This window comes from Sylvia atricapilla, chromosome 5 (genome assembly GCF_009819655.1).
Source record: "Sylvia atricapilla isolate bSylAtr1 chromosome 5, bSylAtr1.pri, whole genome shotgun sequence".
Classification (NCBI taxonomy): Eukaryota; Metazoa; Chordata; class Aves; order Passeriformes; family Sylviidae; genus Sylvia; species Sylvia atricapilla.
The window spans coordinates 35,654,965-35,680,739 of NC_089144.1; the positions used below are offsets into that span (position 1 = coordinate 35,654,965).

The window sequence follows — 25,775 nt, forward strand, 5'->3', positions numbered from 1 at the left end:
GCAGTCTGCAGCTGAGTTAGATGTGACATGAGCTTAGTACTGTCAGAGATACTTTGTGCTACTTGCCTTGTGCAGCTTCTTGCTCAATGTCACACCTTCAGCGGATCTGATTTCAAATTTTTTCTCAATCCATGTGATCTGTGTGTATACCAAGGTAAGGCCATGTGGAGCCAGCTGTTGCATTCAGCTAGTCTGCCGCTCTAGGAGGTTCAGGGCAAGTCATGGTGCTTTTCAAGGGGAAGTAGTAAGTTTCCCGTGCCTGGCGTGTTGGAATAGAGAAAACGGAGTCTGTATTTGAAGGAAACTGACATAGTTCTCCCAATTCAGATGCGCTGTTCAGTGCTACATGCTGTAAGGGTAACCTATTTAAAGGATGTCGCAGAGAAGTTTTGGAAGATGAAAGAATTAAGGAGGCGGGATGGCAAGTGACGGTGGCAAGTCACAACATGAATGTTACAATGAAAGAGAAATTAGAAATCCTGAATTTAGCAGGTAAATTTAGGAGACAGAGTTCCTTCAGCCCCGCAGTCAACTGTTTCAACAGTTGCCTTCTGCTCACTTAAACTGAGAGCGATTAATTTCTACACCAAAGCGTCTCTCGCTATCTCTGCACAACTCCCCTGTGCCGAAGCTCAGCTCCTGCAGTTCCCCCCGGTGCTGTCCCCGTTGCTCTGAGCCGTGCCGCGGTGCCGCGGCGGAGGCAGAGGCCGGGCGGGCGGCGGGGTGCGAGGGGAGGGCGAAGGAGCGGCCCGGGCAGGGCGGGGCAGCGGTCCCTGTGGGGCAGCGGTCCCTGCGGGGCAGCGGGCCCTGCGGGCAGCGGTCCCTGCGGGGCAGCGCCCGGGCTGCGGCGGTCCCTGCGGGGCAGCGGTCCCTGCGGGGCAGCGGGCCCTGCGGGGCAGCGGGCCCTGCTGGCAGCGGGCCCTGCGGGGCAGCGGGCCCTGCGGGGCAGCGGGCCCTGCGGGGCAGCGGGCCCTGCGGGGCAGCGGGCCCTGCGGGGCAGCGGGCCCTGTGGGGCAGCGCCCGGGCTGCGGCCGGCGGATCGCTGCCGCGCTGTCCCGTCCCGCCCCGGCCGCTGAGGTGAGCGGGCGCCGTGCGCGTCGCCTGCCCGCGGCTCTCGTCACCTGGAGACGGGTGTCCCCTAATCGCGTTTCCGTCAGCCCCGGCGGGGGCGTATAAAGGCGGCGGGCGCGGCGAGGCGGGCAGAGCGCGGCGCTGCCCCCCGCCCGCCGCCGGCCCCATGCAGCCCGCCATGATGATGTTCTCCAGCAAGTACTGGGCGCGCCGGGGCTTCTCGCTGGACTCGGCGCTGCCGGAGGAGCGCCCCGCCGCCGGCAGCCTCACCGTAAGTGCCGGGGCCGGGCGGGCAGGGCGAGCCGCCGCGGGGTCGGGTTCCGCCGGGGCCGGGCAGCCCCGCGTCCCCATCGCTCCTCGCTTCGTGGTCCGGTCAGCAGTTTGTCAGCAGCTGCGGGGGCCGGGGAAGCTAACTTCGCTGTCGAACAGGTCCCCGTTCAAATCGCTGCCTTAGAAGTGCCATAAATAAGGGGAAAAGTTTCATTAGCATTACAAGCCTCACGGCAGAAATGAACTGTATTGCTGCTGGAGTAATCGAAAAGCATGGGGTCTAGCTCAGATGGTTTTAAATGCTTGAATTTTGGAAGTCCTGGGTTAGTCCAGCGGGCTGTCTGCATCAGCAGAGACTGCCTATTCAGGGCACTCGTAAGCCTCACAGCTCGATCTGTAAAGCATTTTTTGGCCAGGTACAAATACCGCGCACCCACTCTGCGTTGGTCCCGGTGAATTTGCTGCTGTGTTCCCGGCTTCTGCCGAAGGGCAGGGGTGGAGGGACACGTGGGAACACTGTGCCAGGGGACTGTTGGAAACTCTGTCAGGAGCTGGAAATGCCTCTCTGTAAGGTGTGTAACAGGTGCTTGGGTGGTTTCAAGCATGCGATAAGCTTCTGTATGCTAACAGGTAAATAAATGTATGTGTGACTAAATAAGGCAACCTGCTCTGAATACATGAAATATTTAGGATTATGAAGACTGTGACTCCTGTAAAATTTTATAACAGATGAAGATTTTTATCAGTTGGGTAAAACCAGCAGAATATATGGGCTTGTACCAGTTTTGAGTTGGCCTACTGTCTTCACAGTAAAATGTGGACTTATCCCCTTTTATACATACTCAGCTTCTGTTGAAAGCATTGAATTAAATGGAATAAATTTGTTTTCCGCTCTTTATAGTTGAGTTACTTTCTTCACTGAGTTCTGCTGTAAACGACTTCTTTTCCTGAAGACTTGCACTTGCTCCGGATAATTAATTTTCATTAGGAAAGTTGGTCTGTTAGTTGTTGTTTAATTATGAAGTGTACTAATGAACGTGGCTGATAATATTCAAGTTCATCCTCTTCTCATAATAAATAGGTATTCATTCTAGTTCTTAAATGCTTGAGAGGGTCTTTCAGTCATCACTTTGGGTAATGTCTCTTGAGAGTATTAAGGAACCTGTGACGGGCTTGGAAAGTGCCAAATGCCCTCGTTTTCCTCTGTTTTTGACAGTATTGAGATTCTCAGATGCTCGGTTGATTCCATGATCGTGTGTGTACAAAACTTCTAGAAAGCAGCACACACAGAAAAACCAGAGATGCTCCAAAAGCAGCAGCTTTGTCACTTCATGTGGAGGTTGTGTGCTTGATGTATGTGAAAAGGATTCAGCCAAATCCCAGATATTACAGAAGTTAAAACAAAAGTGACCTTCCCCATAACTCTCCCTCGACAAACCCCCTACCGTATCAGGTAGGAGCAGAATCATGTAAACTCAGTTGCTAAAAAATAAACGTGTGAAGCTGCATATCATTCATATATATCATTCTGCAAACAAATTACGTTTCCTTGTAGTCTAATAAACGATGAGAAGAGACCACAGAGACTTCTTAGCATGTCCCATACCAAGTTTAAATGTGGCTGGTTTCATCAGTGTGACTTAAAGAGTGTCAGAAGATATGTTTAAAAAGCTGAATTTTCAGGTTATTTTCTGTAAGCTGCTTTAGAAATTACTGAAGGACAATTTAATCCATTTGAATAATTGAAATAGTTTATGTTTTTTATTGTCTGTCTTCATATTTTTTATGGGTTATAACAAAGCAATTGACATCTCACTGAAGACTGAATTTCTCTGGAAGTAACAGCCTAGGTATCAGAAAATGCAGGCTGCTTTTTGAAAATCGTGGTCAATGTTATAAAAATTGTCTATAAAGGCTTAAATCAGCAAGATTTAAGCTGATAAAATGATGTTTTTGGAAAACACTGACTGAAATTTTGTCTTGGGCTCACAAATAGTGAGAAGAATGTAAGAGTGGTAAGGATGGTGTAATTTTCTGTATTTTTTTGAGTTCTTCAGCTGGCTCAACTTCTGTGGGATATAAAGTTTTTCCACAATGACAACAATCAGCCGTTAGAATAATCTTCCAAGACAACCAGTGGATTCCCCAATACTGGACAGTTTTAAGATTCGGCTGGACAGGCTGCTGGGTCATCTTGTCTAGACCATGCTTTTACCAAGAAAAGTTGGACCAGATGATCCTTGAGGTCTCTTCAACTTGGTATTTTGTGTTGCAGTCTAGGTATTTCTGTTCTTGTCTGTATAATCAACAAAAGTTTTGTTTTTGTAGGAAGAATTGCATTACATGATAATATTAATTGTACTACAATAGAGAATATAAAGTTTTGTCTTTAAATATAAGAATGATTGGTACAAAAATACAGACCAGTGTACATCTTCATAAATTGTCTGGTACAGGTTAGAATATCATCCCTGTGATTTTGCAGCAATGTTCAGGTTACAATAACTGATCTGCAGGCTTTATTGGTAATTCAGACTGTCTCCACTTGCTTCACATTTACTTCTAATGATAATGTTGCCCAAATAATGCCATCGTATTTGTATCCCATCTATGCTTTTCCTTAGTTTGTGGTGGGTTTTTTTTGTTTGGTTGGTTTGTTTTATATGGGCTGGTCTCTTACACAATCATCTCTAGCAGCTGCCTTTAACCTGTGATTCTGATTTCAAGCAAACAGATGACCTCTTCTTTCAAGTTAAATCAGGATGAGTTCTGTTCAGCTATTTTAGCTATTTTCAAACAAAAATTTCTCTTGTGGGAAATGCCCGTTTTCATCTGAAATGATCGTGTTTTTTATCCGTTTGTAGCTAAACAGATCGAGTTCTGGGAAAAATGAGGAGAAGAAAGGGAATAAGGGAAATGGGAAAAGTGAATCTGTTTCTGAAGGTGGAAAGACAGCTGTGGTGTTTTCCTTGAAGAATGAAGTTGGTGGATTGGTGAAAGCTCTCAGACTCTTCCAGGTAATGCTTACAAATCATTTCTGCTGGCTGGACTGAGGACGGCTACTGAGGTCAGGCTCTTTGTTGATATCAATCTAGTGGACCGTAGCAGGAGGAGTAGAGTGCAGCTACACTCACTCTGCAGAGCTGAATAAAAGTAACTTAAAATTTTATGGACCATTGAACAAATCATTTTGGGCTTGTGAAGAGTTTTCTGGAATAAAGTTTGACAGTGATGCTGATGTTCACACGATTCCCTTTAGGTTTCTGACATGATTCTCAACACTGTAAATTAGATTTGAAGTTGTCTGTGCAGGCCACAATGAAAGGAGGCACTTTCAGAGAACAGTTTGGAATCTAAGTCACATACAATCAGCTGATGCTGGTTGCAGCCTTGCTTTATCTGGAAATTAGACACACCTTTAAGTGTTTGCAGGGTCTGGGTTTTATGTGTCTAACTGGAATGTAAATTGTGAGGTGTTGGTTCCCGCACATGTCCCCGTGCAGTCTGTGCTTGTTGGCCAGACTCCTGCTCAGAGTGCTTGGAGGCGTGACTGAGAATCCTTAAAGTAGCATGACAAAAGTCTTGGGCCGTTCAGTCTATGCAGTGAAGAGAAAGTTAGGAGGTTAGGAGGAGAGGCTTTGCCTCTCAGGCCAAACCTTCAGAGGGATGTTAGTGTGGGATCACTGGGCCTTACCAGCCCTCACTCATAGGTTCCCAAGGCTTGTGTAGATTAGACATGTAGATTCTCTAGCCCACAGGAATGAGTCTTCCAGGAAGCAGTGTGTTTGACACAAAGAGGGGAAACCTAAGGGAGTGAACAGAAGTTGTGGTAGGAGTTGTGTTTTCAGTGCAGCTGTTTTCCGAGGGTTAAGTGTCTAACTGCAGCTCTGGCTGAAATGCTGGCATCGGTTCATACCTGAAATTCTGGATTTAAACATCGGCTACCCCTTCTTGGAAACAGGCATAGAACTCACTCTGGTCTCTTAAAATGTGTCTGGAAGATGTGGCAGGGATATCCAACCCCCATCCATGTAGTCACTTAACGATTTGAGTACTGCAGAGGTGAGTGCAGGGTTTTATTTTCAACCTAGGGAAGACAAAATTGAATTTGTTATGTGATTGGGTTGCTACACTGTATACTCAGTTATGGACCATGCCAATGAATGAGCTGTATATCCAGAGGTGTCAAAACAGACACTGCTGGTTTGCTCTACCAGAGGAGACCTCCACCTGGAATTTATATAAAATACAGCAGGCAAGTGGAAATACAGACCCGAATTTCTTCCCATTTGGAAGTCAGCAAATGTTTTATTGGCTTCATTGAGTAAGTGCAAGAATAGTAATGAAAAGTAATAGATAGTTTCTGTCTAGCAAGAGAAAGGAAGAATCGGAGTCCGTAGGAGGTCAGTCATGTTGAGAACTGCCATCTAATCCAACCTCCTGTTTTGAAGCAAGGCTGTCACTCTAGATCAGATCAGCCATAGCACATTATTGTTACTGTCTTTGTACAGTACACTTGGCACACCAGTAGTTGTGGTGGGAGAGAGACCCCATAGGAAAGTTTCATGCTAAAAGTATTTAGACTGTAGTGTTTGTTGCATGATTTGTGTTTGATGGGGACATTGTAATAGAGGATAAACTGAGTTAGATTTTAATTATATTGCTGTTAACACTTCATTTTATTGATAATTGCACAGTAGATAAGTGAGGATTGATGTACATTTACTCTCATAATAATATTTTCTTACATAGTAAGGTGTATCAAGTAGTATGTTTAATAACATCTGTTTAAGAAGCACGCTCAAATATATTTAAATTATTATGCAAATTGCCAACTAAAATTGCATTTTAATTTAATATTTGTAGCAAAGATAAATATAAAATTGCATTAAATAAAAAAATTGTGTAATACTGTCCTCTGTAAGAGATTGTTTTGGTAAATAAAATGAAATCATTACATGGTTTTCTTCATTAAAAATAGAGAATAATTATTTAAAAATTTAAGATTTTTATTATAATAATTATATAACTAGAATAATCTATAATTATATAAAATAGAAGAGAGTATAATTATATAAAAAATAATAATTTTGTTTTTTACTTTTTGTGTAAGATATTTTTTGTCATCAGTACTTAACTAATCCTGTAAATAGAAATACTTTCAATACTTTCAATAAATAGGAATACTTTCAATAAAAAGGCCTTCTAAAAACTGGAAAAACTTTCCTGAGGAATATGCCACCAATATTCCTCTTCTGAAATTGCTCTTCTAGGTATGTCTGTATTTCATCTGTTATTTCATCTTTCTGCAGGAAAAACATGTGAGTATGGTTCATATTGAATCACGAAAATCAAGGAGAAGGAATTCAGAGGTGGAAATTTTTGTGGACTGTGACTGCAGTAAGAAAGAATTTAATGAACTAATCCAATTGCTCAAGTTTCAAACTAATATAGTATCTCTCAATCCACCGGAAAACATCTGGACGGATGAAGAAGGCAAGGCTGCTTTTGTGTCACTTGGGTTGGACATTGACAGATGTTTTGCACAGGTATCTCCATGATCTTACACTCCAGTACATTCAATTTGCATTCTGTCTCCTACAGATCTCGACTGTGTTCCTTGGTTCCCCAGGAAGATCTCTGAGTTAGACAAATGCTCTCAGAGAGTTCTGATGTATGGATCAGAGCTGGATGCTGATCACCCTGTAAGTGTAACACAAAATTGTCCTGTCGATGATTTGTCAGGTTATTTGCCAATAAAAAGCCTGTTGACTGCTGATTGTTTTCAGAAGAGGAGGACTGGTTTTCTCTTTGGTAGCTTCAGTGGATTAGTTTTCCTTTTCTGTAGAAAGATACACAAAATGCAGGTCCTCCACAAAACTTATTCATTGTTTATCAAGCATATACCCTTTTGTACTGCTTGCATTTAAAAAAAAAATTAATTGGTTCATAGAAAAGTTTCAAACTTTAGAATTTAGATCAATAAGACCTTCGGTTCAGCCAGAAGTAGCTCTTGGGTAAGTATTGCTATTGTCAATAGGTGTCAGAGAAGAAGGAATTATGAAGAATTATTTGGCACTCAGGGGGTAATTAAGAGATAAAACAGAGAAACATGTTCCTGTTTTTGATGAATGCAGCAGATGGGAAGGTGTCTCTCATCGTTTCCTGACTTTGGTGGCAGGAGACAAGCCTGCATGCACAAGTTATATTTGTAGTAGTGTCAAATGCTCAATGCAAAAGACAGAAAAAAGGAGGTTTTATTGTTTTATTTCTTTCGGCTAATGATTATAAATGCGTAACCTCTGAGTCTTTAGATGGCAGATGATTGTAAACATTTGTGTTAAATATTATCCCTTTCTATAAATCCAAGTTTCTACCTCAGAGTGACTTGACTGAAAGATACTGGTGTTAGATAGTTATATTAATTCTTAAAATAGGCTGGGTTAAACTGGTATTGTCAGAAATTTCCACCTGAAAGGAAGTAGGTGGTGAACTAAGATATCTGACCATAAGACTGTCTTGTAATAGAATCAGATTAAACCCTAGCTGTAGATGGTCATTTCCTTTGATTTTTGTTGCACACATTTTGTGCTGTGTGGGAGCTCAGGCACAGAATTCTCACCCCTGTGCACACAAGCCAAATGGACACCATCACAAAGCTCCATGGCAGCCCCACTGTTTCTGCTGTCACCTGTCTCTGGTGTCACCTGCCCACATACCAGCCACAGTCATCATCATCATCATCATCATCATCATCACCTTGCTTGGTTCTCAGCCTCCTGTATCATGTGGGAGCCCTTCCCATACTTAGGGCCCATAGTCAGGGAGCATGTTCCTGAATCCTGGTTTCTGCCATGTACTTTTTGATGACAAACTAGGATTTAATTCACATTTTCTCCAAAAGGAAAAGCCTGTTGATTAGCTTCAACAATATGCCATAATTTGGTTGAAACAGAGGTTGTAGAGGCAGCTCATTCCAGCTTTGAGTTTATGGCTGTGACAGGCCATTAGATGCTGTTTTATGTTCTGAGCTGGTACCTTCATTAAATACTTGAGCGCTCTGCTGAAAATTTGCTTCGGTTTTACAGAAAACAAAAAAAAGACATTTTCTTTATATGAATATATATTTTACACTTGGGAGGACTCTTACAAAAAACAATTTACACACCATTTGTTAGCCTATGCAGCGTGCTAGATGTTAGAAATGGGGTAAGAACACTTAATCTGACTGTCCTTTGTGACAGGTACCTGCCCTGTTCCTTAGCAGTGGCATGTATGTGCCAGAGGACCATAGAGAATTATCCTGTTACAGAGTGTGTAAGGATAGCACCACTTCAGCAGCTTAGCCTTAACCCACTCATAATGGCTAATGATTTCAGTCTCAGTTTCATTACACCTGACAGGCTTTTAAGTCCCCTGTGCTGTCTTCCATCACTTTCCAGGTCTTCTGAATGGTCTTTAGCTGAGTAACTCAACATTTACCCCAAAAGGTATTAAGGAGACAAGGAGGCTCCCCCAGATTACAGCAGCTTTTTGCCAGTCAAAGAAGCTTTTCTGTGAAGGAGTGGAGGTTTGAAAGCTTTCTGTAGTCCTGGGAAATCCTCCCATACTCTGCCTCAGCACCACAGCTTTGGTTATGGAGCAATAAAATGTCATCTGTGCTTTATGGAAGCTCATACAAGTATTTCAAATCAAGCAATGCTATCTTTCAATTTGTTTCAGTGTTTTGCATTTGTCTATGTGAGCAGTAAGGAAAAAAGACATTTTAATCTTCAGCTATGACTGGGGGAAATTTAAATGCACTTTCTGGGCTACTCACTGGGTAACTTAGATAACTCTTTTACCTTTTTATATATTCAAGAGGTTGGCAGTTCTACTTTGAAAATAGTTTACTCTTCATGTAGCCCAAACCTGAAGTGTCTTCATGTTTTATAGATATAGAAGAGATCTTGTTCTAAATTTGAATAGCTCCAAGAGCTGTAATGGCCAGTATGTATGTATTATACAGCTCTTTTGCTCTTAATAGGGAGAAGGTGTGAGCCTACTGTAGCCCACAAGGTAGAGCCCTTCCTTTGTAACTCAGATTGGTGCTGGAGGCTGATGGTTCAGTTCCCAATGTGTTGGTTAAGATGGCAACTGCTGAAATAAGAATCTTCAAAATGAGTTGCGTATGATCTTTAGATGCTTGATTATAGTGAAAAAAGTGTATTAAGAATAAGTAGATTGTTGTGCTGTATATCTGTCTGTAGATCTCAGTTCAGACCAAGGAAAACATGAGTGAGATAAAATGACAGGAAGGAAGTTTCCCTTTTCAACTGGACTGTACCTTTGCACAAAATTCTCCTGAAAGAACTCTGTGGAACTCTGGTGAAGAAAAAAAAAGAAAAAAAAATTCCCTTTCTCTTGCAGTACAGTAGACAGTGTTAATCAAAATACAATGCAACTAAGTACTAAATAAACACTTTAATGATTTATTTTGTAATTCTTACAGCTAATTTTATGTCCTTATTGTAAATTACTCTCTTCTTCCTTGCTTAAGGGATTTAAAGATAATGTCTATCGACAGAGAAGAAAGTACTTTGTGGATGTTGCCATGAGCTATAAATAGTAAGTACTGGCATAATTCTTCCCTGTGCTGCTGACTAGTTAGAATTCATGCTCTACTTAATTCTGTAGGATGAAGTTTAACAGTAGACAAAGTCATCCTTTAAACTCTGACTAGTTTAGTGTAGGCTATAAATTACAAACCTGATACTTGGAATCCTGTTACATTTTTGATATAGCTGCAGGCAAGTAAAGTGTTTGAAAGGCAAGCACTCTTTCTTTTAGCATTTTATTCACAGCTACTTAAACTTTGGAAAATATTTTACAGATATTTCCATGGCTTACTGACAGACTGATGCACTGCTCAATCACACATAGTTGGAAGAGCTCACTAAACCACAAAATTATTATTTTCTTTTGATGCATGCAATGGCATGAGGTTCAACAAACCACATGCCAGGTCCTGCATTTGGGTCTCATCAGCCTGCAGTGCTGCAGGCTGGGAGAAACTCAGCTGGAAAGCTGCTCAGTGGAAAAGGATCTGGAGGTGCTGATCAGCAGCATCTGACCGTGAGCCACCAGTGTACCCAGGTGGCCAAGAAGGCCAATGGCATCCTGGCCTTTATCAGCAGTGGTGTGTCCAGCAGGACCAGAGCAGTGATTCTCCCCATGTACTCAGCACTGGTGAGGCCATACCTCGAGTCCTGTGTCCAGTTTTGGACCCTTCACTGTAAAAAGGACATTGAGGTGCTGGAGTGTGTCCAGAGAATGGCAATAGAAATGGTGAAGGATCTGGAGCACAAGTCTGATGAGGAGTGGCTGAGGGAACAGGGGTTGTTTAGCCTGGAGAAAAGGAGGCTCAGGGAAGACCTTATCACTCTCTACAACTGCCTGCAAAGAGGTTGTGTGAAGTGGGAGTTGGCCTGTTCTCCCAAATAACAAGTGACAGGATGAGAGGAAATGGCATCAAGCTGCACAAGGGGTTAGTCTTGTTATTAGGAAACTTTTTTATTGAAAGGGTAGTTGGATGTTGGAGTAGGCTACCCAGAGAAGTGGTGGGATCACCACCCTGGAAGTGTACAAAAGGTGTTTAAATGTGGCACTTTGGGGCAGGGTTTAGTGGTGAACATAGCAGTGCTGAGTTAACAGTTGGACTTGGTAATCTTAGAGATCTTCTACAACCTTAGCAGTTGTATGATTCTGTGATTCTACTGGAGGCTGCAAAATGCCATTTACTGGTTTTGCCAATACAGCTCCAAGTTCCTTAGAATTTAATCAGTGCATTGCTATGTAGTTAGATAAGCTGGTGACTGCACACAAGTAGCTGCAAGTGTTTTCTCATTCTGATATTTTTTTCCCCATTTCAAGTGAGTATTTTCAATTTGCTACAGTCCCTGGAATTTAGGAAACTTGCTGTTCTACCTACAAACACCTACTGTGTTGCAATTTTCTTGTCACAGAAGCACTCAACTAGTTCTAATCCTACTCTAGGTTTTATTTGCAACCAGTTTAAGCCCTCATTCTCAAGGGAAAGAACATATTAATTTCATCTTCTTTTCCATTTTCTTCTCTACAGTTCTTCAAGTTTTTCATTTTTTTCTCCTTTGAGATTTCTAGCAATGTGGTTTGAGAGTATGAAACATGCAAATTTTTTTTCCCCACTTACAGCAGGCACATCCTGTCAGGAATCAAGTCAAAACTGAATTTTTGAAGGTTTTTCAGCATAAGGCTATTACACAGGCTGCAGAAGGATTAACTCTGCTTTGTTAGCATATATAATTCTGATTATATTTTTCCTTTACTTTTGTCTCATGCCACTCATTAAGCTATAACCAGTCTTACACATGGGTAGGTGCTAGTGTTCTTTCCACTTTCTGCCCACAGTGATATTTATTTAGCTGGGTGCTCATGACATCCATCCAGCACACTGAGCTGCTGCCTGCTGGGGCAGGTATTTATTAGTAAAGAAGCTCTCTAGGCTGCCCAGCTAAGCCCTGATCTGCCAACTTCCAAATGTAAATCGAGATAGCTTTTTTGTTAGAATGTTTTTTAAAGCTGATTGATTTATTATCTTTCTTTGAGTCTAATGCTTGCAGTGAAGTTAGTGCTTCTTGCCTAGCATTTACTGCAGTGTGAAATGTCAAGTGGATACCTGTGGATGAGGGCAGGCTGTGTGTGCTCTTAGACTCTTTTGGTAGGTGGGATACTTCTCCATTTATCCATGATGGTAGCAGTAGTGCCATGCATTTCACAGCTCTAACTTGCTGATAAAATCTTCCTTCCTTCTCCCTCTCAGGTGCCTAAGTGCTGGAATGGCAATGCATCTGACTTACTAAGCAGTAGTTGGTCTTTGACTTCCAAGTGTGTTATTTTTTTCCACCCTGAAACCAGAAGAGAAACACTTTTTTGCAAAATAACATAAAGTAATCCTGCATATTTCTAGAAAATAAAACAAATAAAGGAAAGGAGAACCTTTTCCTTCTTTAGATTTTGAAGGCTTAAGAACATTCTTGGGGGCACATTACAAAAATTACACAATCCAAACTAGAGGTTATTTGAGGACCAGATCTTGTACTTCAGCAAAACTGTTCAGATGTACTCCTGCATTCCCCTCATCTTTTCAAACCTTTAAAAGATTTCAAACTTGTCCTACTACTACAAGCAAAAAGAAAAGAAGAGGCTCCAAATCCTCTTAGCCAGGGACCAGAAAAACTGGGAGTGCTTAGGGCAGTTACCTAACCTGTGTCAAAAATCTCATTCATACTTCAGGTCTCCTGCACTGGTTACCCTTTCCCCCGGGGACATGCTCTGTCTTCTGGTCTGTACAGTCAGCCTGCCTCTGGGTATCCATGGAGAGACAGCCCAGGGAGACAGCCTCAGTATCCTGCTGCAGCACAGTCCAAGCCACACTGAGGAAAGGCAGATCAGCTCAGGGAAGATTGTGCTGCTACAGCTGGGCTGTTTCTGCTATCCACCTTGTGGAGCTCAGAGTTACTGTAGGTGTCTTGACACTACATCACAGTCTCATCACGCTCTCTTCTGTTGTCTAATGACTATTTACTTATTTCTACAATAAGAACAGCTCTTTTACAAGGGTTGCTCTCCTTGGGGATAAACATCTCTCAGTGTCTTCGAGGCAAGTGACCTTCCTAATTACTTACTGAGGCTTGATGTGTTTCTAATTCTAATTTTCCATTATAAAAAAAGCCAACAACCCACATTTATTTCCTTAGAAAAACCCAGAGATTTAGCTGCAAGGAATTGGCTCCATAAAGAGTAGAATTGAAAATCTCAGATCAGCATTTTCTTTATGAATTGCTACTGTTCTATAGTGGTAGGTGCTTTGCTTCGCTTGAACATAAAGTGGTGTCTGTAATGAAGAGAGAGAGGGAAAAAAATATTACTAAGTGAACTTGGAGGAGCAGGTATTTGCTAGAGTTGGCTGTTAAAGGAAAAAGCATGTTAACAGTGCACAGCAGTGAAAATCAGCTGTATGAAGTAAATGGACCAGAAAAGCCATAAAAAACCATATTCGTCCCTCCTTCACTTAGCTTCTATCCTAAAGATAGTGAAAATGCATTAATGTTGTTAATTAATCCTTTGAGACTGATTAGGGTTTGGACAAGTGTTGTGAAAATTAAATCTGGAGGAAACATATGATGTTTAAGAGGGAATTAATAATATGAGTTGATAGCTCATGACCATGGCAAATGAAAAGACCCTATTTTAGTAAGGAGAAATAAAAATTCAGATTAGGTTATCTTGTAGAGTCATCTTAACCACAGGGAAACTGGCTATGCAGATTGGCCATTTCCATGATTTATTGAGATGTTTGAGTGCAACGTGGGTCTTGCATGTTGATAAAAGAAGGCAAGGAATACGAAGCTTTTAGAGCTGGAGAAAAAAGGCATAGATCCTCCCACAAGTCTGGCTGCCTTGAATCTTTCTATAAAGAAAGCAGTATCATGATCAGCTGGAAATAAGATCAGCTCTCCCAGGCATAAAGCCTATTAAGGAATTAACATCCAGTGAACCTTACTTCAGTACTAATGAATTAATTGAAACAATAACTAAGTTAGAAATTTTTTAGTGAGTGGTGAACAAGCTTCAGGTCCTTGACTTCAGATGCTGTCTAGTGTCAGGCTAAATAGAAAGGTGAGCTTTTCCATATCTTCCTCCTTGATGTGGCAATGCTGACCCATACTGGTAGTATCCATAGTAGAGGTCAGACCTACGGAGAAGGGATGAGGCTGGGTATTCTGGCAAATGCAAGCGCATTGAGTAGCAACCTGTTTGTATCTGTTGTGTACAGTACAATTCAGAATAGCTGTGCTGTGCTTTCCATGAGCTGGCAGGCAGCTTAAGGCTGGTAAAGTGTTAACGGGGAGGACAGCTACTGGACCTGAAGGACTGTCTCCCACTGCAGGATGGGCCCAGTGCAGCTTCTGTGGATGAGAAATACTCCACTAAATGTGTTGCAATTCTTGTCATGTCTGCAAAAGAGGCTGACAGGGAACTAGTGCATGTATTGGATATTCAGCAGTCCCTACCAAGTACGAGCACCTCATACAAAGTTGCCTTTGACTGACAGATAACTGCCATGGATCAAAATCCTTTGATACCATGAAAGGCAAGGGGATTAAATGGTAAGTTTTCAATAAAGATGAGGGGACAACCACAATGAATGTAGGGCAGATGATCCTCTCTTGTGCATGTAGGGACTGCATAGCAGCAATCAAATGTGACATGAGGGCTTATTCCTTGTTACCTTTTACGGTGGAGACAGGATTATGAATTGAGGAACAGCCCAGCACTGCGGTTCTCCTGCTGCAGTGGAGTTGCCTGTGCCTGATACGCCTGTTGAGCTGCTGTCTGTGGTACTGGGGAAGCTGCAGCACTGGGCTGGCTGTGCCCACGTTGCCAGCCCTGTGGCAGGAGAGTGAGGGATAAGGACTGATAGAGTGGAGGAGGATGCTGTGAATCCCTTTGCCAATCTGTTCATAATTACAGTGCTGCAGAAGAAGATGCCTGGGGAGAAGGCAGATTGCAGAGATTACATATTCTAGATTGTGAATATTAAATCCAGAGGAACATTATAACATTTTTAGGGGGAATTAATGACATGAGATGATGGCCCATGACCAAGTCATGGGAAATTCCTTACAGCCAAGTACAAGGCAGTGCAAGTTGGAGGGAGCTCTTTGTGTAATGTTCACACTGCCAGTCAGTCTTGAATTAACTCTAACTACTGAAGGCAAATCTTGGATGTCAGAAACAGATTTGCAGGTGTACTGGGAGGCTCTTCCTTTCCAATGTCTGTACATCCATGCAAGTGGGAGGGGGCAGAGGAATAGGACAGAATTGAAACAAAAGGAGGGATGAATTTAAAGGCTTCGTTTCCTCTAGGCTGAGCTGCTGGCTCTGAGATGACCTTCCTCGTAATGTAGTCCTGCATGAATTCAGGGTTCCAAACGTATTTGCTTATGCAAGCAGCTGTACTAGCAATAAGTGCACATTTTTAAAATTGGATCCATACATTTTTAAGCATCTGTTTAATTGCCTAATCTTCACTCAGCATTTGATGCTGTGTTATATATTTTAAAGAATGGATAGAGAATGCAGTCTACTGAAGGTCTTACTCAATCTACATGTTAGACTGAATCAGGATCTTCAGCCATCCACTTGCAAAGGTACCAGTGTCAGTAAGTGGAGAAATAATAGTCTGGTATAGGAACATGGTATATAAGAAATCCATCTTTCTACTATGATATGTACAAAGATTAAGAAATAATGAGATTGGTTAGTAAGAAACACAGTTCTTAAGGAGATGATAGAATATGTACATCATAGCATCAAGAAATAATTCTAAGGAAGAAGCATCAAGCTGTCAATTAAAAATACTTAAAATAGTTTTAATAATCTCTTTTGCCTTTATTAAAATAATACTTTTTTGTGGAAGTGTTGCTGTCTACAATCTGTCTACAGTCTGGTTGTATTCAGAGGTATTTTGTATTTTTTTTCCAATAGTGGTCAACCCATTCCCAGAGTGGAGTACACAGCGGAAGAAGTTAAAACTTGGGGGGTGGTATTTAGGGAACTCAGTAAACTCTACCCCACCCATGCTTGTCGTGAATACTTAAAAAACTTTCCTCTGCTGAGCAAGTATTGTGGATACAGAGAAGATAATGTGCCTCAGTTGGAAGATGTTTCTATTTTTCTTAAAGGTAAGATTCATATTTGGTTTATCAATAGATATGGGTTAATGAAAACACTCTTTTTGTTAGTATGGAGTACAAAGCACAATGAATGAAAAGACTTGCAGAGCGTTGTCAGTGGCCTCCAGTTTAGCCTGAGGTATCATTCTGGTTTTGGTGTTCTCTGTGGCAGAGTTTTTTGAGTCAAGAAAGTTTTATGCAGGCATTTGCAAGTATGAAATGGAGAAAATTAATCAGCTGAACATATAAAGTGTGATGTTACCTTGTACAGGGAGAAAACCCTTCAGTACAGTGAAAAGGAAGAGCTGAGTTAGCGCTGCTCTCTCATTGCCACAGATGGGGACTTCTGGTAACCTCACTGGGCATCCCCCAAATATCCAGGCAGGAAAAAGAGGGAATCAAATGCCAAGATAACTGAATTAGAAGAGGAGAGCAGGTTTGGCACACTGTTGTTGTAGCCTGATGAATATGAGGCTTTCCTGGGTGCTTGAGACCTCATGAAGTGAGTCCTTATATTTATATGTTGGACACCATAGATGTGGTGCTTCTCTTTAGTTTTATTTTTTAAAGGATCAGTGTATCACACATTTAAGTTTGAAAATAAATTCTTACTTGTCAGTTGTAATGTGCATGTATCCCATGAGGACAGTGTGGCAGACATGGAGTTGTTGTTTTTATCTCTAGAAGAAAAGCTACCAAAGAGTTAAATTTCTCCTCAAAGGTCCCTTCAGATAAATATATTTGTTTCTTAGACCTCTTACTCAGGAACTAAAATATTATAAAGGTGGGTTTTTGAAAAACCCCAACATGTTCTGGTAAGAGAATAATGTGCAAAGCATGTTATCCAAATATACATATGGACAAGCTAAAGGAAATACAGAATTTGTAATGACAAGCTTACTTTCCTCTGCCCATGTTTCATCCATAATTCTCGTTTGTGAAAACCTGCATTTTCTAGTAGCTGACTCATCATTCTTTGAATTTGATTGTGTCCTTCTGGGTCTCTCATGTGTTGTGTTACGGTCTCTAAGGAATGATGCCAAATCATACAAACTTTTCTCCCTGAATAGAAATTCAAAATCTCATGCTTGTTTCAGAAATATGCTTTCAGACTACATAGAGCAGGTAATAGTACCTGTTGCAGAAAAACTTGAAACACTGTCCTGTAAGAACTTTGAAAGAATAAAGAGCTAATTTTTGAGAGAAACGTACTTTTTGAAGTCACTGAGTCTGAAACTGTTTCACTCTGGGAGTAATCTGAAAAAGGAACACGGTTAAGTATTTTAATGAGGACCTTGGCTGTAAAATCAGTATTTTATTGACATAAACAATATTTTATCTTTAAAAATAAGGACAGATTTGTTTTAATCCTATTCTGTTCTGTTAGTTTTTTAACATAGTTTGTATTTTCCAGTATGGAAACTTTGCTCCCATTTGGTACCAGACATAAAAAGTTTAAGAACATCACTTACAGGACTTTAGCTTTTTTTTTTTCTCTTTTTTTCTTTTTTTTTTTTTTCTTTTTTTGACAAAGATACTAAGATCAACTTTGAAATACCTCAAGCTGTTTTCATCATACATATACAAGCAACGCAAAACACTTCTTATACGTAATAATTGAAAATTATGCATGATGATCATCAAGATTCTTTGTGTCATGCTTCTGGTAGAATAATTAACAACAGATCTGTGATGTTTTATTATCTCCTTCACTTCAGAAAGGTCTGGCTTCACAGTGAGACCAGTTGCTGGGTACCTGTCTCCCCGTGACTTCTTAGCTGGCTTAGCGTACAGAGTCTTTCACTGCACGCAGTACATACGGCACGGCTCAGATCCTCTCTACACACCCGAACCGTAAGTTGCTGCCTTTGCTTCAGCACTGAGCAAATATGCTCACCAGTTCCTTAAAAGAAACAAGTGAATTTGCCCTGATTGAAAAGAGGAACCTTTCTGCAAAATGTGAAATTCTTCTTACACGGTTGATGACATAATCTTTCACATTGGTGAGCCAGAATTTAATTCAGACTTTTTTGTTGACTTTTTACAAGGGTCTTAAATAACTGGGTTGTTTATATAGAGGGTAAAAAATACTATTTAAATTAAATTTCAGTGGAAAATGAGTTTTAACCTAAAAATTCTGAAAAAGTGTCTACAATTTTATTTTCTGCTGGACAACTAGAAGGAAATGGTGGAAAAAAATTCCCCCTGAATATCTTGAAAAAAACCTGCTTTCAGAATTTTAATTTGGTCTTCTGTGTTGCCATTTTTATTTTTTTGGACCAGGTTCCATAGCTGAACTTTATTTCTCTTCTATAGTACAACACAAGCAAGACATGGGGCATTATTTTCTTACCAAGAGAGAATATTAAATATGAAGCCTGTTACAGGGAAATCATGACAGAAATAAGAAACACTTTAATTATGACTTTTATGGAACTGCATTGCAGCTTTTTCAAAACAGAATATGGTGAGTTAGTATGAAGTATTTTGACACAGGATCTTCTGATGAAAAAAGGGGAAAAAGAAGATCAAAGAGATTATAGTTCTTGTCCTGCGTTATGTTGTGTTCTGTGCAGTAGCAGCAGAACGGTACGTGTCATTTAGATAATATGGAGGTAGTTTTACCAAAGGTATCTGCTGGTCTTGTAACCGCAGGAATGACATTTTTTCAGTTTATCAGTCATCAGGCAGTTAGCATGAAATTGTAGCTGTGGTTTGATTCGCTTGGACTACGTAAGTCTGATTTTTTTTTCCGAATTTACGTGAAAGATTCATACATGTATATTCAGCTCCAGTCCTGTAAGCATTTGGATTCATGCCTAAGTTTGATTTCATGAACTACCTGCCAAAACCATGGAGTAATATTTTTGAATATAAAAGGTTTAATGGCATGGCATACTAAGCTGTATCTAAAAATGCAGTAGCTTTATTCTGGCAGGAGTCACCAGGTGGTGCTGTTAGACACTTATCTGCCTTTTCCTCAAGGTCTGGGCTCGGGGAAGCACTTGCTGAAATGCTCTGAAGCTAGCTTTGTGTGTGTGTTTCTTTTGGAAAAGAGGTGATGACCCCTTAAGGAATTCAGTCACTTCTATAACCTGTAATTGGAACTTAAATCTCTTACATTTGTAGGCAGATTGATAGAATGGAAAATCTTGGATGGAAGGAAAGACTGAACCTCTTCCCGTCTACAGATATTTTAAAAATATCTGTAGATATTTCAAAAAAGTAAATGATACAAGGGAAATACTAGGCTTTGCATCAATGATTTCCCCTCATGTGGGAAGCTAGTGTTTCAGGCTGCAGCACGTACCAGTGTTCAGCAAAAGAATGATGACATTTATTAACTTAGTACAAACTAGAACATTTTCTTCTACAGATAAAAGATATAGGTACAAAACTCCAACAGAATAAAAACAATAACATCTTCCAGGAAGCAATTAAGTGTGTCTGTGCATTTCCTGATGTTCTTTAGTTCATAGATTTGTGTATTTGAGAGCCCTTCAATTTTCAGGGTGCTGCTTACACTCAGAATTAAGCAGTGGATCACAGCTGATCCTTAGTAGTAATGGCAGCTGCTTTTTTGGTAACATATGTGGTCATGCTGGAAAGTAGCTGAGTAGTAATAACAGTTGAGTTAGAGTGAGGGTTTTTATTCCTTATTACGGCTGAACTTAAAAATACAGGTTGTGGTCTTAACACCTCTAAATATGACTAACAGATGATTTAAGTTGTCGTTTTCTAGTGATGTTATACCCTTTTCTTGCAGACCTACTGGTACACATTAGATAAGTAATGTGTACTGACTATCAGGAACTCCACTGGAAAATTTTGAAACTCCCTTTTAAAATGTGTTAGGTTTTTTTTTTTTCCATAACACAGAACACAGAATAAGTGTTACCAGAAGCATGGAGTGAAAACCTGGTACTTTTTAAAATCAATGGCAAAATTAAATTGACTTGAGTGGGGACAGCTCTTTATCTTCTGCAGTAGCTGCAATGCCCTGAGATCTCCTGGTTGATATATGGGGCCATAATGAGGTTTGCTGCAGGTCCCTGGCTGGTGAATGTTGCATTTCAATGATACAAACCTGGTAAAAAGGCTCCCTTTGACTTCAGTGGGCTTTCTGTCAGATTTAACACCCAGGCTACAGAGCTAGATACAAATTAGAGAGTTCATTTAGCTTGATCTGTATCACTACCATATGCATTTTAAAAGATATTTCTTCCTGATTTTAATTATGTTTCCACTGCATTCACAGAGCTATGTAGATTTCTTCTGCTTTACTAACTAATTTACTCCAAGAAAAATCTTTTGCTGTGAAAAGTGCATTACAAAAATCTTATTTTCTCTGAGCAATGTGTGTGAATAAATTAAAGGAACTTAATTATTTTCAGAATAAGACAAAACAAAAGAATCAAGCCTTGGTAGTTAAGCGAAGAATTATATTGTTTAGACTATCTATAAAGGGCCAGACTGCCAGGGAAGTCTAAAAGACTCCAATGACAATCCCAAATGCTGGTTCATGTTTCTGCCTGAAAGATTTTGTGGGTTTGGGGATTTTTTTTGTTCATATGCTTTTTGATTTAAGCTCCCCTCTTTGTAACTGCACATTCAAAATATTACTTTGCATAGCTTTAATAGAAGAATCTACAAGCTAAATGCATGAGAGAAATATCTTCTGCCTCCTCATTCTTTTCCCCTTGCCAAGAGAGACAAGTTAATGGGATTAGGCTTTGTCTGTTCTAATTTTGTCTGCAAGAGTGGACATAACAAAGACCATGTGTCCCAGTACAGAACTGGGAATAAATCATCTTTACTTATTTGTTTCTGGGGGTTGTGGGTTCAGCACAGGAAAATAGAGATGTAGGCACTTGCTATGTAGGTGTCAGTAGTAGTGGTGGTGCTGTAAAAGCCTTCCTGCAGATCAGTGTACTTACCTGGAGTCAAGAACTTGGAGCCAGTTTCACTGTTTGCTTGTGCTTGAACTACTGATACAAAGCTAAATATATCTGGACTGATGGAGTGTAGCACAGATGCTGAGCAATTAGTGTTGGTTTGCCTGATGGAGGGAAGAATTGGTGTGCTGGGCTTCCAGAGAATGGGCTTTGTGGTGCATTTTTATGTTGGAACTTGATGGTTGGAGAAGTCAGGTTCTTCCAGTGAATTGCTTGGTACTGGGAAGTGGTGATGTGTCTGTCAGACTGCAAACTATATTTCCCAGCTGTCCTTTGCATTGTTAGTGAGCTAAATCTTGCAAGAGATGATAGAAGAAAGTTGTGATTGGAATTGAATTAATTAAAGAAGGGCCGTTAGCTTTGATGATTATCCAGTCAAATGATGCAAACTACCTCCTGAACAAAGAAATGGAGGCATGCAGAGCTAACCCATTTTTCCAGTCTGAGTTCCAATGAGAAAGGGACTCCCCTCTAGACCGTGAGTCCCATTGAATGAATTACTCACACGTGAAGTTGGCTTAAACTTGTTGCACACAACTTCAGAGGTGCTTGTCTCACCAAAAAGTGTGACTGTAACACAAGCAAAAGTTGCTCTGCATCTGTCAGTGAGACCATTTGGACTGAGAAGGAAGACTTATACATGTCCCTCCAGTATTGGAACTGTATTTGATACACTTTTGGCCAGGCAAACTAGGAATACCAAATACTTTAATCTTTATATGTATACTCAGAAACTTCTATTTGCTACTATCTACCTACGCATTATTGGTTCAGACTCCTTGGTGAGGATACTGGGTAAGAAGACTTTAAATTACACAGAGGGTTGTTTTTCTGTTCATGATTTATCTGAAATGTCATGTTCTGTGACTTTTCAAACAAGAATAGTTTGTAAAAGACAAATTGGATGATTTTGGGTAGAAGGCAGAAAACTTGATGTTTTCTCACTGCCTTTAAAACATTTGTTTACAGCTTAGGATAAAAAAAAAAAAAAAAAAAAAAAAAAAAAAAAAAAAAAAAAAAAAAAAGAGAGAGAGAGAAAGAGAGAGAAATGTCTTTGAAGAGACAAACGCAAAGGAAATGTCAGATTGGATTTTTAAAGTGAACTTTACTACCAAGTCCATTATTTCCTGTGAACAAATGCAGCAAAACTTTCAGAATTGTTTGAAAGCTTTTGTAGATGATGCATGTGCACTTCCGTTAGCAGTTTTTTGTACACTTATGTCTGCACTTTGTCATGGCTAACAATGCACTTACAGATGTAAACAGCTGTTCTTTTTGAAATGATTTGGATTCTCTGCTTTTTCTGAAATCTGCTTGCTGAAAAGTAGACTGCATAACAAAAGTACCCAGCAATTGCAGTAGGATCTTGTGACTAAATGAGAAATTAGGCACACAGAAACCTCTGTAAATATTGCCCCATGTTCCTGGGGGCAAGTGGCAAAATGTGGAGTGCTACCCAGGTACAGAAAGAGGACTACAGAAAAAGGACTGGACAAGAGGAAGAGGGAATGTCTTGGATTTTGATTTATGTCGAGAGAAAAGCTGAAGACTGTACTTGTGGGACATCTGGCTTTCCCCTGGGCAGTTCAGTCTTCATGTCACCAAGTCTGAAAGATTGCAGTGATCAGGCTCTTTCACTCAATCTGGAGATGATAAGCAAATCACAGAACAGCTGGGATTACATGATATATAACCTATTTAACAGAAGCTAATGTGTGTGTTTCTACCTACATGTAGAAACCATATACTCAGGGAAGAACTACACTGTAAAAACCATGTTCCATTGCAAGACTTCTAAGGTAGGGGTCAGATCCATGTAAAATGGCTTATGTTAAATTAATTATGGAATTATTATGGTATTAATTTCTGTAATGACTCTCTTTTCATTTCCATTCCCTTAGGGATACATGCCATGAACTCTTGGGACATGTGCCTCTACTTGCTGATCCCAAATTTGCACAGTTTTCACAAGAGATAGGACTTGCTTCACTGGGAGCATCTGATGAAGATGTTCAGAAATTAGCCACTGTGAGTTAAAATCTTTTTGTGGCATGCTCTCATCTCTCCTCCTTTTTAGCTGATGAACTGATGTGCGTTGTCTAATTAGAGCTGGCTACATTTTCAGATTCCAGGTGACTATAATGTGACTACCACAGAACTTTTGGTGTTTTTCTATTGTTTTTAAGAAGACCAAAGCTGGTCACACTAAGTAATCAGTTTTGATTTAATTTTCAATAATCACCATTTTTCAGGGCTAATTGGGATGAATTTTGTCTGCTTTAAGGTGCTGTAAATGAGTAAGAAAGGTAAATTTGGGAATAGAAAACAACCCATAAAACATTTTGATGTGTGCTCTGATCTCTAGACTGTTAGCTCCTCCACAGGTGGCCGCTTTTGTTCTTAGCACTGATATTTCTGTTCTCACTGTTCAGTTTTGCAGCTCTTAATTGTATTCCAGTGTGTGATGGATTTTAAGATGACATTGCATCCTTGCCGACTGCTCCCTTTGGAGGATATGAGGTTACTAAGCCAAGGCTGTGCAGCAGTAGATCTAGATCAAGACCAAGTGCCTCAGCCAATAGCTGGGAGATGGATTCTGTGTTGCATCAAGTGAAGCACAAGTCAGCATCAGTGAGCTGTCTGTGTGTTAAAGCTGTTAGATGCTGCAGTCTTCATGGTGTGAGGGACCCTGTCAAGCTGTCATGAGCCCCTGCTCCTGAGCACCTGTCAGTCCTGCTCTGTTGCCATATTCCAGTAACTGGGATGCAACCCTTTGCATCATGACATAAATTAGTGACCACTTCTTCTGTTCAGTTGTTTTGACTTATTGTATATTTCCTTGGGTGGATTCTGTTAAAGTGGCAAGTAATTTAAGGAACCAGATTTGATTAAAAACCTCTCTACTTACAAAGCTCCACATTTAAACATTTTATTTTCTGAAAAATTCTGTGAGCTCGAGTGGGGGAATTGGTTACTTTAAAACTTTTGCAGCATACTGCTGCTCTTCTACACAAAAAGTGCTGTGCGGATTTAAAGGCTTGGAAGTAAGTGTTGGATGTGGAGTCAGATTAGGTTCAGTTAAGCTGCAGAAGTTCTGATGGGCTGGCATAGCAGAGGCTTAGAGTCCTATCTGCCAAAAAAGCTGTTTTTACCCCTTTGTTTGATTTGAATCGTGTTTGATTTGAATCTTCTGGCTCCTTCCAGAAGAAGCCATTGAATTTAATCAGTCTTCACTCCTTAGTTAGACAGGCTCGATGCCTTATCCCCGGCCAGCTCCTCTCACATGATTCCAGACGCGTTCCCTGTTTTTCTAATGGATGTCTGTGGAGAAGAAACCTTTGTTTATGTGCAGGAATCATGACAGTTGAGTGGGTATTTCCACATTTGCTTGGGAGGGACTTAGTAGGAAACAGACCTACCTTGCCATAACATGGAGTCTCAGGAGAAACTACCTAACTGGCTGTCCCTGTAAGTACTTTGAGGAGAATGGTATGTCCAAATAACCTCAGATGACACGGGCCTATTGCAGAGGATGAAGTTGGTACTGGGGTGTTTGGGTAGAGATATTAATATAAAGCAACATCTGAATATTATATAAATGCTTGTACTCATCCCCCTCACAGAAGTTCCCAGTTATGACTGACTGTGTCATCTCAACAATGAGCTACTCCTGAATCATAAAGCAAAAAATAAAAGAAGACAGCTGAATCACTTTCCCTTATCACACTGAGAATCTGATATCTGAGTCAAAGTTGATTCCTCCTCCCATGCTGGAAATAGCTCTTTCAGGTGGAAGAGACATTCAGAAAGAGTCAGCCAGTGTTACTTTTTGTTGGAGCACAATAAGGGGCTGTGCTCCCCTGGGGTAGATGCTTGACAAATACAGAGATGTTACTTGCCCTAAAATGTGCAATGTAAACAGCCAACTTGAGAGCAAGTAGAAAGAATACCTCTCAGTGGTGAGGGTGAGGAGGCCAAGAAATTCATTCAGCTGGGCACCAAATGTCACCTGAGGTGCCATTGACTAACATTTGCAGCGTTCAGTCCCATTTCCATCCTAGATAAAAAACAGACGCAGCAAGCTGAGAAATGCCAGCCAAGAGTCTTAACACAGAAAAGAATTGCAGGTTCCAGCTCTGTGACTTCAAAGTAAATAGAGAAATGAATGGAGAGAGAGTATGCATATTAATGAGCTTGAATCAATATGCCCAAAGGAAGCTTGCCATTAGCCTGACCTGTTTCAAAAGATAGTGACATTAAGTGCTGAGCCATTACAGGGAGGACAATGGCATTAGGAAGAGAGGAAAACACCTCCTAGGAATGAATTCAGACCAGAAAGAGACGACTTATTACAGGTGATTTCATAATCTTTTGCTGCATTCTGCTCTCGAGAAAACACTGTGTATCAGCTTTGATAGATCTGTGCTTTGTGCCCTGCCCTGAGCTGCCAAGGAGATGTCTGATGTTTTTGTCCCTGCAGGGCTGACACATTGGATGTAGAGCAAGCTGGAGCCTGGTGCCTGGGCAGACTAGAAGCGTTTTGTAAATTGCAATTAGTCACGTCTGTGCAGCCCCATCCAGGGCAGGAATTAAATGGGAGAGTATTGCAGGGGCCCTGATGCTGGCCAGCTGGAGGGAGAAGAGTGGCTGCAAGGGAAGAGAGCTGAAAAGACAGTATGCAAGTTCCCTTCATCATCTTGGGGTCTTGTAGTGAGATGAG

At 40.7% G+C, this 25,775-nt stretch overlaps 1 protein-coding gene across 1 annotated transcript in view; it reads left to right on the forward strand.

Annotated features, from left to right (window-relative positions):
• The first annotated feature begins 1,164 nt into the window (after positions 1-1,164).
• Positions 1,165-25,775, forward strand: part of TPH2 (tryptophan hydroxylase 2) — a 49,990-nt gene continuing 25,379 nt past the window's right edge. Inside the window, exons 1-8 of the mRNA XM_066319184.1 lie at positions 1,165-1,342; positions 4,206-4,358; positions 6,654-6,837; positions 6,946-7,046; positions 9,881-9,948; positions 15,913-16,109; positions 17,819-17,954; positions 22,957-23,083. Coding sequence (XP_066175281.1) covers positions 1,238-1,342; positions 4,206-4,358; positions 6,654-6,837; positions 6,946-7,046; positions 9,881-9,948; positions 15,913-16,109; positions 17,819-17,954; positions 22,957-23,083 — 1,071 coding nt within the window. The 5' untranslated portion in view covers positions 1,165-1,237. The remainder of the gene's footprint in view (positions 1,343-4,205; positions 4,359-6,653; positions 6,838-6,945; positions 7,047-9,880; positions 9,949-15,912; positions 16,110-17,818; positions 17,955-22,956; positions 23,084-25,775) is intronic.